Here is a 17,500-nt window from a genome sequence, read left to right on the forward strand (position 1 = left end):
TATTTAACGCGATGTGATTGGGACTAAGTATTGGACAGAGAGCATGGCCAGTAACAAGAAAAACAAAGTAGGCAAATATAAAGTATATATATATATATATATATATATATATATATATATATATATATATATATATATATATATATATATATATACAATGCATACACACATATATAAACACACACACACACACACACACACACATATGATATATGTGTGTACGTGTGTGTGTGTGTGTGTAATACTCATGAGATAAACAATATGTAGATTGCCTCTACTTGAGCTTAAATTACATATACAAAAAGTTTGGTTATATCCGTGACAATTATTTTTCTGTTTTGTATAATTATATATATATATATATATATATATATATATATATATATATATATATATATATATATACATATATATAGATATATACATACACACACACAAACACACACACACTCACAATCACACACACACATACACACACAACACACACACACACACACACACACACACACACACACATAAATACTATATATATATATATATATATATATATATATATATAACATATATATATATACACACACACACACACAAATGTATATATCTGTATATATGTGAGCAGACACACACACACACACATATGTATATATACATATGCATACACACACACACACAGTGTTCATGGTACAAAATGGAATTTAGTCCTTAGAGTTCCCGAAGTCAATGAACTATAGGTTTAGGATTAGAAACTAGTGTACACTTGTCTCAAGAATAAATCTTGTTCTCGACCTTGAACCAATAATCAATTCAGAATGTTATATTACCGGCTACTGTAACGACAAATCTGTGTAACTTCACTTCAGGGGACAAATTCATCTATAGTATTCTTATTTTTCCTGTTTATAATACCATAACCAAATTATTTATCAGACATACAACAAATCGGAGGTCTGCTTAAAATTGCAAGTAAAGTTTAAAATTATACGAAAAAATGCAAACTAGTAACTCAAGATTGCTGAAACTTTGGTATAAATGCAGTCGGTCTCCTACCAGAGCATCAGTGAGATACAACTCAATCAAAATGAAATTCGTAAGTACAAGAACTGTGCACAATTGGTACACTCGAGTTACAACTAATAAATCTGGACACTTGTGAACTACAGCCAAATATGATGGTATTTGTGTATCACAGGTAGTGCTTTCCCTCCTCGTCGCCGTGGCCTGTGCCGACCGGCTGTACGAGCCTCCAGCGGCTCGTGCTCACTCCGACGAGATCGCCATCTTGAGGGACGAGCGCGTGATCGAGGACGACGGAAGGTACAACTTCGATATGGAGACTGCCAACGGCATCAAGGTGTCTGAGTCTGGCTCTCCTGTAGGAGACGAGGGAGCCATCAACAGTGCCGGATCCTTCTCGTACGTGACAATAAGTATTACATTACACAGATTTAGACAAGAAGATTTTGCACATTCTCAAAAACCCATTTTCAAAAGTACATGACATACACACACATATCCTTCGTATCTATCTATCAGCTTGTAAAATAACATAGTTGCTGTTCCAATGTATTATAGGAATTCCCTAAAGAAACTGTGGGAAACATGATGTATAAGGACGTTACATTACTTAGAGGTTCATTTTCGAATGGTTTTGTTGACAGGTACACCGCTCCTGACGGCACTGACGTCCACCTCCAGTACGTAGCTGATGAGAACGGCTTCCAGCCACAGGGCGCCCACCTGCCAGTGGCCCCCGAGTTCCCCCACCCAATTCCTGACTTCGTTCTTGAGCAAATCGCCTTCGCCGCTGAGGAAGACGCTCGCCAGGCCCGTGGAGAGGTCTCCCGCTCCTATGGTGCTCCTCATGATGACTAAACCGTGTTAGTCGAATATCTTTCCACCGCTGATTTACTATTTATATTTACATAATATACTGACATTATACCATCTGCTTATGCAGACTATCTCCTATTTATTGTTGCGCAAATAAATCTCATACCAAATCCAGCCTTTTAATTTGATTCACAGAGAAACTACAGATGTAATACACATCCATGTTGTACATTCACACATGCCATTCATAAATTTATATACATACCCATCCATATATATGTGCGAGGATGTGTGAATATGTATGCATATAAATGTGTATATATATACATACACATATTTGTTTAAGTTTGTGCGTGTACATGCGCGTATATATCTGTATATACATATATCTATATCAATCTCTCTATATATATCTGTGTGATAAATTAAAAAATGAAAAAATACATAGATATATATGTACATATGAGGCCGAGGTGACCGAGTGGTTAGAGCGTCGGACTCAGGCTGGCACGACGGCAATCTGTGTTCGAGGGTTCGAGTCACCGGCCAGCGCCTTGTTCCCTTGGGCAAGGAACTTCATCTCGATTGCCTGCCTAGCCGCTGGGTGGGCAAGCCAGTCCAAGTCAATAGGGTAAATAGAGATGGTGACTCGATAAAACACCGGGCGGAAGGCAACGGCAAACCACCGCTCTAAATTGCCAAGAAAATCATGGAAATCCATGATCGCCAACGTCCTTGTGGGACAGGGCACTTGGGAAAAAAAGTACATATATATTATCACATATATGTATACATAAATAGGTCTTGTGTGTCAATACTCATAACATACATATACATACACCCCCTCACATGTGAATGTGTGTGTGTGTGGTCACAGAACGGAATATTACAGAAGTAATATTCCTAGTAGCAAACTGAAACGGAGTAGAGTTGAGGTGAAGACAATAACAAGAATGGAATTTTGTCAAGGGAAGAGAGCCCAGTCTCTCCATTATTACTGTGAATTTTTTTGCCATATATACAAATTTATAAATACATATATATTTATATACATGTACTGTGCAGTACATATATATATATATATATATATATATATATATATATATATATATATATATATATATATATACACATGCATATACATATGGATATACGTAAATATGCATATATATGTATGCATATATACTATATACCTATATACCAATACATATATGTGTGTATTTGTGTGTGTGTAATAATATGTATTTGTATATATATATATGCACATATAAATGTGTGTGCATATATATATATATTGTATATGTATGTATATACAATTGTGTGTGTGTGGTGTGTATATTTATATATATATATATATATATATATATATATATATATATATATATATATATATATATATGTGCATATGTATATGTACATATATATCGACACATACTCAATTATATACATATACACACACACACACACACACACACACACACACATATATGTGTGTGTGTATGTGTGTGTGCGCGTGTGTGTGTGTTTGTGTGTGTGTGTGTGTATGTGTGTGTGCGTGTGCGTGTGCGTGTGCGTATGCGTGTGCGTGTGCGTGTGTGTGTGTGTGCGTGTGTGTGTGTGTGTGTGTGTGTGTGTGTGTGTGTGTGTGTGTGTGTGTGTGTGTGTGTGTATGTACATGTACATGTATATGTATATGTATATGCATGTGTGTATATATTCACTGATTTATATCTATATATGCAACATAAACACAGAGACATATGTTGAACATGGAAAAGGTACAGATATATTGGCTTTTCATGAAGAAAACATTAATATCCTGACAATGTTTTCAGTTTTAATGATGTGAAGATCTTGTGGCTATGAAATCATAATACATATTTTACTTGAACTCAATAAAAATGTTTTCTACCTCGTAGGCGAGACAAAGAATAGTCATTTAATTTTTTTTAGTGAAAGAATCAATTTGAATAGTTAATATGACATAAAAAAATACTATTTACACTTGGTCCATAACGTTTAGAACACATCAATCTAAGAAAGACCTATTTCAATGAACTGCTACAATGCATTCTTACATCGATGAATAAAAGGTATATTTGTGATTATTAATTACATATTTTTAGATATAGAATTCTTTTTAGTTAAAATTTCTTATCCGGGATAACCCAGTTTTTCTATTCTCACCAGTTCATCTTGAATACATTACAAAACCATTTATTAAGCCATATTCATAGTGTATGTGATGTGAAAGTATTTTGTTCTTTGGAAAAGTACTGACCAGATAATATAACCAATACAGACAAGAAATAAAGAAAATAAAGCAAATGACTATAAAAAAGTGATTAATACCGCAATTATTAGATATACTGATTTTTAAGCAATTCTTTTCTTTAAGCTTATATTTGCAAATATTAAGTTTTACAAACGTAATGTTATATGCACGTCTAAATGGCTATATAATGATATTCAGGTTTACACACACACACACACACACACACACACACACAGACACACACACACACACACACACACACACACACACACACACACACACACACACACACACATATATATATATATATATATATATATATATATATATATATATTCGCTATGAATAGATAAGCTTATAATCTTCATGTAATCCTGGGCTAGTGCTAATGGTAAAAAAGAAAAAAGGACTTTGATATTACTTATGAAATGGAATTTCATAATTAAGGATTCGAAGTTAGTGAACTGCAGGTTTCAAATTTAAATCTAGTGTACGCCAACGATAAGAATAAATCTCGTTCTCGACCTTGAACCAATTATCACTTCAGAATGTCAAATGACCGGCTTCAACGGATACAAACTCGTGTAGCTTCATTTTAGGGTACGAATGCATGTATTCTCTACTTTTGTAATTATTATTCTTCATCTTTATGGTATTACTTATGGGGTGTACTTTTGTGCAATCGCATTATTCAAAATCGAAGGATTGTCCGAAAATGCAAGTGGATGTCTAAAAATCCAGGATAAAATAAACTGGCAACTCCAAGTCGCTGGACCATGGATATAAATGCTGACAGTCTCCGACTACAGCATCAGTTAGATACAACTCGATCAAAATGAAATTTGTAAGTACAAGTATGGTGCACAATTGGCACGCTCGAGTTAAGCCAAATATGATGTACACTCGTAAGCTATAGGAATATCTGACACTAATTATGTATCACAGGTAGTGCTTTCCCTCCTCGTCGCCGTGGCCTGTGCCGACCGGCTGTACGAGCCCCCAGCGGCTCGTGCTGACTCCGACGAAATCGCCATCTTGAGGGACGAGCGCGTGATCGAGGACGACGGAAGGTACAACTTCGATATGGAGACTGCCAACGGCATCAAGGTGTCTGAGTCTGGCTCTCCTGTAGGAGACGAAGGAGCCATCAACAGTGCCGGATCCTTCTCGTACGTAGTAATAAGTGGTCTGCATTAGAATACACAATTATATGAATATACTCGCATACAAAACACTCACACGAATTATATGTATATGTCCTCTGTAGCTACCGACCAGTCTGTAAAATGTCATAGGTATTGTTACAGTGTATTGCCTAAATTATAGGAATGTCAAGAATAGACATAGGTGTGATCTATAAAAAAGGCTCATTATATAGAGGTTCATCATTGCATTATTTTGTTGACAGGTACACCGCTCCTGACGGCACTGACGTCCACCTCCAGTATGTAGCTGACGAGAACGGCTTCCAGCCACAGGGTGACCACTTGCCAGTGGCTCCTGAGTTCCCCCACCCGATCCCTCAGTTCGTCCTCGACCAGATCGCCTTTGCCGCTGAGGAGGACGCTCGCCAGGCCCGTGGAGAGGTCTCCCGCTCCTACGGTGCTCCTCATGATGACTAAACACTTAACCAAAAATTTCTACCGCCGACTTTTTCTATCTATATTCATATAAACTGACATAACATCTGCTAATGCAGACCATCTCCTATTTATTGTTACATAAATAAATCTCACATCAAATTCAACCTTTTTATTTTGCTATCAACGAAATTACATATACGATATGGAAGCATATTACAATGCCGTACGTAATTTCATATACATATGAATTTACACACGAATATTCGATCGCAGATTACAAACTGGAACTTGTGTAAAGTCGGGAAGAAAATACTTTACAATAGCAAAGGAAACGTCAAACTGTTACTCTTCGAGAGAGACTATATTACTATTAAACTCATAAACTGAAGCCGATACTTGGAGGAAATTTGGACAGGATTATAGCAGTCGGAAAGACATATAGAAAAGCTGATTTGTCAAAGAGAAAGAGGTCAGCGTTCCCCTTACATGTGTCTATTTTTCATCAGATATATGAGTGAATAAATATATATTCACCTATTTCAGTGCACGTACGCAGACGCATACTCTCTCTCACACACCTATACATGCATACACACATACACATATCTGTGTGTGTGTGTGTGTGTGTGTGTGTTGTGTGGTGTGTGAGTGTGTATGTGTATGAGTGTGTGAGTGTGTGTGTGTGCATGCATGTACATGTACATGTATATGTATATGTATATGAATGTGTGTATATATTCACTGATTTATATATATATATATATATATATATATATATATATATATATATATATATATATATATATAAATGCAACATAAACACGGAGACATATGTTGAACATGGAAAAGGTACAGATATGTTGGCTTTTCATGAAGAAAACATTAATATCCTGACAATGTTTTCAGTTTTAATGATGTAAAGATCTTGTGGCTATGAAATCATAATACATATTTTACTTGAACTCAATAAAAATGTAGTCTACCTCGTTGGCGAGCAAAGAAAGTCATTTATTTTTTTAGTGAAAGAATCAATTTAATAGTTAATATGACATAAAAATATTACTATTTACACTTGGTCCATAACGTTTAGAACCCATAAATCTAAGAAAGTCCTATTATTTCTGCGAACTGCTACAATGCATTCTTACATCGATGAATAAAAGGTATATTTGTGATTATTAATTACATATTTCTAGATGTAGAATTCTTTTTAGTTGAAATTTCTTATCCGGGATAACCCAGTTTTTCTATTCTCACTAGTTCATGTTGAATACATTGCAAAACCATTTATTAAGCCATATTCATAGTGTATGTGATGTGAAAGTATTTTGTTCTTTAGAAAAGTACTGACCAGATAATATAAGCAATACAGACAAGAAATAAAGAAAATAAAGCAAATGACTATAAAAAAGTGATTAATACCGCAATTATTAGATATACTGATTTTTAAGCAATTCTTTTCTTTAAGCTTATACTTGCAAATATTAAGTTTTACAAACGTAATGTTATATGCACGTCTAAATGGCTATATAATGATATTCAGGTTTACACACATACACACACGCACACACACATACACACACACACACACACACACACACACACACACACACACACACACACACATATATATATATATATATATATATATATATATATATATATATATATATATTCGCTATGAATAGATAAGCTTATAATCTTCATGTAATCCTGGGCTAGTGCTAATGGTAAAAAAAGAAAAAAGGACTTTGATATTACTTATGAAATGGAATTTCATAATGAAAAGGATTCGAAGCTAGTGAACCGCAGGTTTCAAATTCAAATCTAGTGTACGCTAACGTTAACAATAAATCTCGTTCTCGACCTTGAACCAATAATCACTTCAGAATGTCAGATGACTGGTTTCAACCGATACAAACTCGTGTAGCTTCATTTTAGGGTACGAATTCGTGTATTCTCTACTTTTATAATTATTTTTCTTCATCCTTATGGTATTACTTATGGGGTGTACTTTTGTGCAATCGCATTATTGAAAATCGAAGGACTGTCCGAAAATGCAAGTGGATGTCTAAAAATCCAGGATAAAATAAACTGGCAACCCCAAGCCGCTGGACCATGGATATAAATGCTGACAGTCTCTGACTACAGTATCAGTTAGATACAACTCTATCAAAATGAAATTCGTAAGTACAAGTATGGTGCACAATTGGCACACTCGAGTTAAGCCAAGTATGGTGCACACTCGTAAGCTATAGCAATATCTGACACTAATTATGTATCACAGGTAGTGCTTTCCCTCCTCGTCGCCGTGGCCTGTGCCGACCGGCTGTACGAGCCCCCAGCGGCTCGTGCTGACTCCGACGAGATCGCCATCTTGAGGGACGAACGCGTGATCGAGGACGACGGAAGGTACAACTTCGACATGGAAACTGCCAACGGCATCAAGGTGTCTGAGTCTGGCTCTCCTGTAGGAGACGAAGGAGCCATCAACAGTGCTGGATCCTTCTCGTACGTAGTGATAAGTGGTCTGCATTCGAATACACAATTACATGAATATACTCGCATACAAAACACTCACACGAATTATATGTATATGTCCTCTGTAGCTACCGACCAGTCTGTAAAATGTCATAGGTATTGTTACAGTGTACTGCCTAAATTATAGGAATGTCAAGAATAGACATAGGTGTGATCTATAAAGAGGGCTCATTATATAGAGGTTCATCATTGCATTATTTTGTTGAAGGTACACCGCTCCTGACGGCACTGACGTCCACCTCCAGTATGTAGCTGACGAGAACGGCTTCCAGCCACAGGGTGACCACTTGCCAGTGGCTCCTGAGTTCCCCCACCCGATCCCTCAGTTCGTCCTCGACCAGATCGCCTTTGCCGCTGAGGAGGACGCTCGCCAGGCCCGTGGAGAGGTCTCCCGCTCCTACGGTGCTCCTCATGATGACTAAACACATTAACCAAAAATTTCTACCGCTGACTTTTTCTATTTATATTCATATAAACTGACATAACATCTGCTAATGCAGACCATCTCCTATTTATTGTTACATAAATAAATCTCACATCAAATTCAACCTTTTTATTTTGCTAATCAACGAAATTACAAATACGATATGGAAGCATATTACAATGCCGTACGTAATTTCATATACATATGAATTTACAAACGAATATTCGATCACAGATTACAAACTGGAACTTGTGTAAAGTCGGGAAGAAAATACTTTATAATAGCAAAGGAAACGTCAAACTGTTACTCTTCGAGAGAGACTTAATATTACTATTAAACTCATAAACTGAAGCCGATACTTGGAGGAAATTTGGACAGGATTATAGCAGTCGGAAAGACATATAGAAAAGCTGATTTGTCAAAGAGAAAGAGGTCAGCGTTCCCCTTACATGTGTCTACTTTTCATCAGATATATGAGTGAATAAATATATATTCACCTATTTCAGTGCACGTACGCAGACGCATACTCTCTCTCACACACCTATATGCATACACACATACACATATCTGTGTGTGTGTGTGTGTGTGTTTGTGTGTGTGTGTGTGTGTGTGTGTGTGTGAGTGTGTATGTGTATGAGTGTGTGAGTGTGTGTGTGTGTGCATGCATGTACATGTACATGTATATGTATATGTATATGAATGTGTGTGTATATATTCACTGATTTATATATATATATATATATATATATAAATGCAACATAAACACGGAGACATATGTTGAACATGGAAAAGATCTTGTGGCTATGAAATCATAATACATATTTTACGTGAACTCAATAAAAATGTTGTCTACCTCGTAGGCGAGACTAAGAATAGTCATTTATTTTTTTTAGTGAAAGAATCAATTTGAATAGTTAATATGACATAAAAAAAATTACTATTTACACTTGGTCCATAACGTTTAGAACCCATAAATCTAAGAAAGTCCTATTATTTCAGTGAACTGCTACAATGCATTCTTACATCGATGAATAAAAGGTATATTTGTGATTATTAATTACATATTTTTAGATATAGAATTCTTTTTAGTTAAAATTTCTTATCCGGGATAACCCAGTTTTTCTATTCTCACCAGTTCATCTTGAATACATTGCAAAACCATTTATTAAGCCATATTCATAGTGTATGTGATGTGAAAGTATTTTGTTCTTTGGAAAAGTACTGACCAGATAATATAACCAATACAGACAAGAAATAAAGAAAATAAAGCAAATGACTATAAAAAAAGTGATTAATACCGCAATTATTAAAGATACTGATTTTTAAGCAATTCCTTTGTATAAGCTTATACTTGCAAATATTAAGTTTTACAAACGTAATGTTATATGCACGTCTAAATGGCTATATAATGATATTCAGGTTTACACACATACACACACGCACACACACACACACACACACACACACACACACACACACACACACACACACACACATATATATATATATATATATATATATATATATATATATATTCGCTATGAATAGATAAGCTTATAATCTTCATGTAATCCTGGGCTAGTGCTAATGGTAAAAAAAGAAAAAAGGACTTTGATATTACTTATGAAATGGAATTTCATAATTAAAAGGATTCGAAGCTAGTGAACTGCAGGTTTCAAATTCAAACCTAGTGTACGCTAACGTTAACAATAAATCTCGTTCTCGACCTTGAACCAATAATCACTTCAGAATGTCAGATGACTGGTTTCAACCGATACAAACTCGTGTAGCTTCATTTTAGGGTACGAATGCGTGTATTCTCTACTTTTATAATTATTTTTCTTCATCTTTATGGTATTACTTATGGGGTGTACTTTTGTGCAATCGCATTATTCAAAATCGAAGGATTGTCCGAAAATGCAAGTGGATGTCTAAAAATCCAGGATAAAATAAACTGGCAACCCAAGTCGCTGGACCATGGATATAAATGCTGACAGTCTCCGACTACAGCATCAGTTAGATACAACTCGATCAAAATGAAATTCGTAAGTACAAGTATGGTGCACAATTGGCACACTCGAGTTAAGCCAAGTATAGTGCACACTCGTAAGCTATAGCAATATCTGACACTAATTATGTATCACAGGTAGTGCTTTCCCTCCTCGTCGCCGTGGCCTGTGCCGACCGGCTGTACGAGCCCCCAGCGGCTCGAGCTGACTCCGACGAGATCGCCATCTTGAGGGACGAGCGCGTGATCGAGGACGACGGAAGGTACAACTTCGATATGGAGACTGCCAACGGCATCAAGGTGTCTGAGTCTGGCTCTCCTGTAGGAGACGAAGGAGCCATCAACAGTGCCGGATCCTTCTCGTACGTAGTGATAAGTGGTCTGCATTCGAATACACAATTACATGAATATACTCGCATACAAAACACTCACACGAATTATATGTATATGTCCTCTGTAGCTACCGACCAGTCTGTAAAATGTCATAGGTATTGTTACAGTGTATTGCCTAAATTATAGGAATGTCAAGAATAGACATAGGTGTGATCTATAAAAAGGGCTCATTATATAGAGGTTCATCATTGCATGATTTTGTTGACAGGTACACCGCTCCTGACGGCACTGACGTCCACCTCCAGTATGTAGCTGACGAGAACGGCTTCCAGCCACAGGGTGACCACTTGCCAGTGGCTCCTGAGTTCCCCCACCCGATCCCTCAGTTCGTCCTCGACCAGATCGCCTTTGCCGCTGAGGAGGACGCTCGCCAGGCCCGTGGAGAGGTCTCCCGCTCCTACGGTGCTCCTCATGATGACTAAACACATTAACCAAAAATTTCTACCGCCGACTTTTTCTATCTATATTCATATAAACTGACATAACATCTGCTAATGCAGACCATCTCCTATTTATTGTTACATAAATAAATCTCACATCAAATTCAACCTTTTTATTTTGCTATCAACGAAATTACAAATACGATATGGAAGCATATTACAATGCCGTACGTAATTTCATATATATATGAATTTACACACGAATATTCGATCGCAGATTACAAACTGGAACTTGTGTAAAGTCGGGAAGAAAATACTTTACAATAGCAAAGGAAACGTCAAACTGTTACTCTTCGAGAGAGACTATATTACTATTAAACTCATAAACTGAAGCCGATACTTGGAGGACATTTGGACAGGATTATAGCAGTCGGAAAGACATAGAAAAGCTGATTTGTCAAAGAGAAAGAGGTCAGCGTTCCCCTAACATGTGTCTATTTTTCATCAGATATATGAGTGAATAAATATATATTCACCTGTTTCAGTGCACGTACGCAGACGCATACTCTCTCTCACACACCTATACATGCATACACACATATACATATCTGTGTGTGTGTGTGTATGTGTGTGTGTGTGTGTGTGTGTGTGTGTGTGTGCACGCATTATTATATATACATATACTACAGACTCAGATACATTTTTACATATTTATGTATGTTGACCAATGAAAAGATGGAGATATGTGGTCATTTTAAAAGTCGAAGACAACTTGATATTATTTTTTATTTGAAGTAAGAAATACCACAAATATATTTGATAAATCTAGTATGATTTATATTTCAATTGAAAATATAATGTGACACACTGTAACGGAATCTTTATAATAAGAACTTTGGAAGAATGGTAATTACATTTTTCGACAATGGAGGAATTCACCTAATTAATTAATTTTATGCTGAGAGAATACACAGCATCTTTGAGTCATTGGTTTTAATTCGAGTGCATAATAGAGTAAAAGACATTATTTTGCTTCTAAATGTTTAGTTATATATATAAGAATGATAAAAATCTAAGCTACAGACCTAGATAAATTTGCTGAAATATTTTTGATATGCTAGATATATTCATAATACGTTTATTATAATTATTATTTTAATTTTTTTTTCAAGTTTAGCCATCATGCCAAAACACTGTTATATCCATGGTTAATATGACTAAATAACGTATTTTTTTTCTGCGCAATGTAAGTAATGTTTTTAATGACCATATCATTTTCCTGTAGTTAGCGCATATATAATATTGATATAAAATGGAATATAATCTTTTGGATTCGGAGTCAGTAAATTGCAGGTTAGATTAGAATCTGGTCTATGTGAACGATATATCTTGTTTTCGACCTTGAAAAAACCTCAGAATGTCTTACGGTAGGTTACAATGACGACAAAATTGTTATGTTTCCTTCCGGGGCACGAATTTATTCATATTATCATGAATATTTTCATTGACATAATGGAATTGCTTATCGGGCATACTTCCGTGCATCTTATTATCTAAAATCTGAGGAATTATCAAATTGCAAGTGAATGTCTAAAAATCCGGGAAAATACAAATAAACTGGCAACTCACGGTCGCCGAAACCTAGATATAAAGGCAGTCGGTCTTACCACAACATCAGTAAGATACAAGTCATTCAAAATGAAATTCGTAAGTGCAAGGATGGTGCACAATTGCCGCACTCGAGTTAGCCATGAAATTCGGACACTCATCAGCTATAGCAATATCTAACACTTATTATGTATCACAGGTAGTGCTTTCCCTCCTCGTCGCCGTGGCCTGTGCCGACCGGCTGTACGAGCCCCCAGCGGCTCGTGCTGACTCCGACGAGATCGCCATCTTGAGGGACGAGCGCGTGATCGAGGACGACGGAAGGTACAACTTCGACATGGAGACTGCCAACGGCATCAAGGTGTCTGAGTCTGGCTCTCCTGTAGGAGACGAGGGAGCCATCAACAGTGCCGGATCCTTCTCGTACGTAGAAACAAGCAGTCTGCATCAAATTAGAGTAGATAAAGTCTAAAATATTGTAATCCATAGGATGTATTACATAATTAACAGGAATTCCAAGGAGAACCTATGATAGACTTAATCTTTAAAGAGACCTCACTATATAGAGGTTCATCATCGAATGGTTTTATTGACAGGTACACCGCTCCTGACGGCACTGACGTCCACCTCCAGTACGTAGCTGACGAGAACGGCTTCCAGCCCCAGGGCGCCCATCTACCAGTGGCTCCCGAGTTCCCCCACCCGATCCCTCAGTTCGTCCTCGACCAGATCGCCTTCGCCGCTGAGGAGGACGCCCGCCAGGCCCGTGGAGAAGTCTCCCGCTCCTATGGTGCTCCTCATGATGACTGAACACATTAACCAAATGTTTCTTTCACCGCCGATTTTTTTTTCCTATTTATATTCACATTATAAACTGACATACCATCTGCTAATACAGATTATCTCCTATTTATTGTTACATAAATAAATCTCATATCAAATTCAACTTTTTTATTTCGCTGATGTTTAAGCATACTACAATGTCGTACGAAATTTCATATACATATGGATTTACACACGAATATATGATCGCCGAATACAAACTGAAACTTGTGTACAGTGGGGAGGAAAATACTTTGCAGTAGCAAAGGAAACACCAAACTTTTCGAGAGAGACTATATTCCTTTTAAATTTTTAAACATCAACAAGAACTGAATTTTGTTAAAGAGAAAAAGGCCAGTGTTTCCCTTATTACCGTCTCTTTTTCAGCTTTTCTATGTCAAATATATTAGTGAATAAATATATACGCACGTATTTCATTGCACACACACACACACACACACACACACACACACACACACACACACACACACACACACACACACACACACACACACACACACACTCTCACACACACTTATACATGCATATGGACATACATACACATATCTGTGTATGTGTGCGCATTTTATATACATATACTACAGACATAAATATATTTTTACATATTTATGTATGTTGATCACTGAAAAAATGGAGATATGTATTACTTTTAAAAAGGCAACTTGCTAATATATTCGTTATTTCACCCCGATAAGAAGTAAGAAAAAAAAAAAGATATTCAGTAAATCTAGTGGAATTTATATTTCAGATGAAAATATAATGTGACATATTGATGTAACTGAAATTTTATAGCAAGAATTTTGGAAGAATGGTCATTTAAATTTTCCACAAAGGAATTCACTTACATAATTAGTTTCACGTTGAGAGAAAACAGCATCTTCGAGCCAGTCATTGATTTTAATTCGAGTGCAAAATAAAATAAAAGACATTTTTCTGCTTCCAACTTTTAGTTATATATATAATTATGGTAAAAATTTAAGACAAATTTGCTGAAATATATTTTGGTACAGATCAATAAAATGTATATCAAAGGATTATGTTAATAATACGATCATAAATATTTAAAGATATATTTTTACCTAAAGCAACTAAATTTTTCTCGCAATCTGACCTATATTGCATGAAAGATTAACATAGGACTTCAGCTGATCTACACTATAATGTCGAATCTTTTGGAAGAACAAATCTAAATGAATAGAAAAAACAGAGAAATATTTTTAAATGCCAGAAATATTCAAGATTCGTTTATTATTATTATTATTATTTTGCAACATCTTTCCTTATACTTAAACTTACGAAGAGTAAGTTCTGCCATCATGCTAAAGCACTATTATATCCATGGTCGATATGAACAAATAATGATTTTTTTTTACGCAGTGTATGTATATATTTTAAGTAATAGTTTTAACGACCATATAATTTTCCTGTGGTTAGCGTATGATATGTAATCCTATATTATGAAATGGAGTTCAATCTTTAGGATTCGGAGTCAATAAATTGCAAGTTTAAAAATAGTATCCGGTGTACATTAAGTGAAGGATATATCTTGTATATCTTGTTCTCGACTTTGAATGAATAATTACCTCAGAATGCCTAACGATAGGTTACAGTGACGAGACATCCGTGTTAATACCTTCCGTGTCACGAATTTATAAATTTTATCGCAAATATTTTCAATAGCAAAACGGAATTAGTTATCGTGCAACCGTACCATAGAAAGTCGAAGCAATTATCAAAATTGGAAGTGGATGTCCATAAATCCGGGTAAATACAAATAAACTTGCAACTCACGGTCGCCGAAACCTAGATATAAAGGCAGTCGGTCTTCGACCACAACATCAGTAAATTCATTCATAAATTCATAAATTCATAAGTACCAATATGATGCACAATTAGCCAACTCGAGTTAGCCATGAAATTCGGACACTCATCAGCTATAGCAATATCTAACACTAATTATGTATCATAGGTATTGCTTTCCTTCCTCGTCGCCGTGGCCTGTGCCGACCGGCTGTACGAGCCCCCATCGGTTCGTGCTGACTCCGACGAGATCGCCATCTTGAGGGACGAGCGCGTGATCGAGGACGACGGAAGGTACAACTTCGACATGGAGACTGCCAACGGCATCAAGGTGTCTGAGTCTGGCTCTCCTGTAGGAGACGAAGGAGCCATCAACAGTGCCGGATCCTTCTCGTATGTAGAAACAAACAGTATGCATCAAATTAGATAAAGCCAATAAACTGTCTAAGTTGTTACGATGCATTACACAAGTAACAGGAATTGCAAGGAAGTCCTGTGATAGGCTTAATCTTTAAAGAGATCACATTATATAGAGAATCATCGTCGAATGGTTTTGTTGACAGGTACACCGCTCCTCAAGGAACTTCACCTCAATTGCCTACCTAGCCACTGGGTGGCCAAGCCAGCCCAAGTCAGTGCCGGGTAAATAGAGATGGTGACTCGATAAAAACACCGGGCGGAAGGCAATGGCAAACCACCGCTCTAAATTGCCAAAGAAAAATCATGGAAGCCCATGATCGTCAAAGCCGCGGTGGCCGAATGGTTAGAGCGTCGGACTGTCACGACGGCAATCTGAGTTCAGGGGTTCGTGTCACCGGCCGGCGCGTTGTTCCCTTGGGCAAGGAACTTCACTTTGAGTGCCTCCCTAGCCACTGGGTGGCCAAGCCAGCCCAAGTCAGTGCTGGTCCCAAGCCCGGATAAAATAGAGAGAATGATTACCTAAAAAAGGTAACACCGGCACTCTCCGTGGAAAGGAACTGGGGACCCTACCACGTACTCACTCCAAGAGCATCACAACATGAAAACTACAATTAAGTATCATGATGTGACCACGGCGGCTCAGACATGAACCTACCGTTAAAAGAAGAAGACACTGCTCCTGACGGTACTGACGTCCACCTCCAGTACGTAGCTGACAAGGGCGGCTTCCAGCCTCAGGCCGCCCACCTGCCCGTGGCCTCCGAGTTCCCCCACCCAATCCCTGACTTCGTCCTCGAACAGATCGCCTTCGCCGCTGAGGAGGACGCTCGCCAGGCTCGTGGAGAAGTCTCTCGCTCCTATGGTGCTCATCATGACAGCTAAAGGCTCTTTAGTCGAATATCTCCTTCTATCGCCGATCTTCTATTCATACTTATATTACAGACTATTTCCCATTTTTTTTCTTGTATAAATAAATTTCATATCAAATGCAACCTTTTTCATTCGTTTTCGGAGGAGCAACGATGGTAATATCTTATGAAGATCTTTGTAGCCATAATTTTATACAGTGTATTTGTATAGTGTACACACACGGGCAGACACACCCTTATATATATATATATATATATATATATATATATATATATATATATATATATATATATATATATATATATATATATATATATATATATCTACCTACTATATATATCTTAACTTTGGCTTATATGCATATGTATATATATTAATATAAATATATATATATATATATTTGCATATATATATATATATATATATAATATATATATTGTATACACACACACACATACACATACACATACACATACACACACACATACACACACACACACACACACACACACACACACACACACC

The 17,500-nt window shown here is 36.7% G+C and overlaps 5 protein-coding genes and 1 pseudogene across 5 annotated transcripts; all 6 read left to right on the forward strand.

The window, feature by feature from the left end:
• The first annotated feature begins 1,056 nt into the window (after nucleotides 1–1,056).
• On the forward strand, nucleotides 1,057–2,000 carry LOC119576863 (cuticle protein CP14.6-like). The gene is made up of 3 exons (XM_037924515.1): nucleotides 1,057–1,087; nucleotides 1,190–1,413; nucleotides 1,659–2,000. The coding sequence occupies exons 1-3, from the start codon at nucleotides 1,079–1,081 to the stop codon at nucleotides 1,870–1,872; spliced, it is 447 nt and encodes a 148-aa protein (XP_037780443.1). The 5' UTR covers nucleotides 1,057–1,078; the 3' UTR covers nucleotides 1,873–2,000.
• Nucleotides 2,001–4,929: 2,929 nt separating this feature from the next.
• LOC119576867 (cuticle protein AMP1A-like) lies at nucleotides 4,930–5,841 on the forward strand. The gene is made up of 3 exons (XM_037924519.1): nucleotides 4,930–4,949; nucleotides 5,051–5,274; nucleotides 5,514–5,841. The coding sequence occupies exons 1-3, from the start codon at nucleotides 4,941–4,943 to the stop codon at nucleotides 5,725–5,727; spliced, it is 447 nt and encodes a 148-aa protein (XP_037780447.1). The 5' UTR covers nucleotides 4,930–4,940; the 3' UTR covers nucleotides 5,728–5,841.
• Nucleotides 5,842–7,856: 2,015 nt separating this feature from the next.
• On the forward strand, nucleotides 7,857–8,760 carry LOC119576868 (cuticle protein AMP1A-like). Its single transcript, XM_037924520.1, has 3 exons — nucleotides 7,857–7,874; nucleotides 7,976–8,199; nucleotides 8,438–8,760. The coding sequence occupies exons 1-3, from the start codon at nucleotides 7,866–7,868 to the stop codon at nucleotides 8,649–8,651; spliced, it is 447 nt and encodes a 148-aa protein (XP_037780448.1). The 5' UTR covers nucleotides 7,857–7,865; the 3' UTR covers nucleotides 8,652–8,760.
• A 1,915-nt stretch (nucleotides 8,761–10,675) lies between these two features.
• LOC119576498 (cuticle protein AMP1A-like) lies at nucleotides 10,676–11,597 on the forward strand. Its single transcript, XM_037924185.1, has 3 exons — nucleotides 10,676–10,698; nucleotides 10,800–11,023; nucleotides 11,263–11,597. The coding sequence occupies exons 1-3, from the start codon at nucleotides 10,690–10,692 to the stop codon at nucleotides 11,474–11,476; spliced, it is 447 nt and encodes a 148-aa protein (XP_037780113.1). The 5' UTR covers nucleotides 10,676–10,689; the 3' UTR covers nucleotides 11,477–11,597.
• A 1,518-nt stretch (nucleotides 11,598–13,115) lies between these two features.
• LOC119576499 (cuticle protein CP14.6-like) lies at nucleotides 13,116–13,978 on the forward strand. The gene is made up of 3 exons (XM_037924186.1): nucleotides 13,116–13,141; nucleotides 13,242–13,465; nucleotides 13,639–13,978. Exons 1-3 carry the CDS (start codon nucleotides 13,133–13,135, stop codon nucleotides 13,850–13,852), a joined length of 447 nt encoding a protein of 148 aa, XP_037780114.1. The 5' UTR covers nucleotides 13,116–13,132; the 3' UTR covers nucleotides 13,853–13,978.
• Nucleotides 13,979–15,797: 1,819 nt separating this feature from the next.
• On the forward strand, nucleotides 15,798–16,987 carry LOC119576594 (annotated as a pseudogene).
• Nucleotides 16,988–17,500: the final 513 nt, after the last annotated feature.

This window comes from Penaeus monodon, chromosome 9 (assembly GCF_015228065.2).
Source record: "Penaeus monodon isolate SGIC_2016 chromosome 9, NSTDA_Pmon_1, whole genome shotgun sequence".
NCBI classification, from domain to species: domain Eukaryota; kingdom Metazoa; phylum Arthropoda; class Malacostraca; order Decapoda; family Penaeidae; genus Penaeus; species Penaeus monodon.

Excerpts from the sequence above, each read along its gene's own strand:
- LOC119576863 (XM_037924515.1), top strand. Across the intron at positions 1,414-1,658 it reads AACAGTGCCGGATCCTTCTC|GTACACCGCTCCTGACGGCA; the intron begins GTACGTGACAAT and ends TTTTGTTGACAG.
- LOC119576867 (XM_037924519.1), top strand. Across the intron at positions 5,275-5,513 it reads AACAGTGCCGGATCCTTCTC|GTACACCGCTCCTGACGGCA; the intron begins GTACGTAGTAAT and ends TTTTGTTGACAG.
- LOC119576868 (XM_037924520.1), top strand. Across the intron at positions 8,200-8,437 it reads AACAGTGCTGGATCCTTCTC|GTACACCGCTCCTGACGGCA; the intron begins GTACGTAGTGAT and ends ATTTTGTTGAAG.
- LOC119576498 (XM_037924185.1), top strand. Across the intron at positions 11,024-11,262 it reads AACAGTGCCGGATCCTTCTC|GTACACCGCTCCTGACGGCA; the intron begins GTACGTAGTGAT and ends TTTTGTTGACAG.
- LOC119576499 (XM_037924186.1), top strand. Across the intron at positions 13,466-13,638 it reads AACAGTGCCGGATCCTTCTC|GTACACCGCTCCTGACGGCA; the intron begins GTACGTAGAAAC and ends TTTTATTGACAG.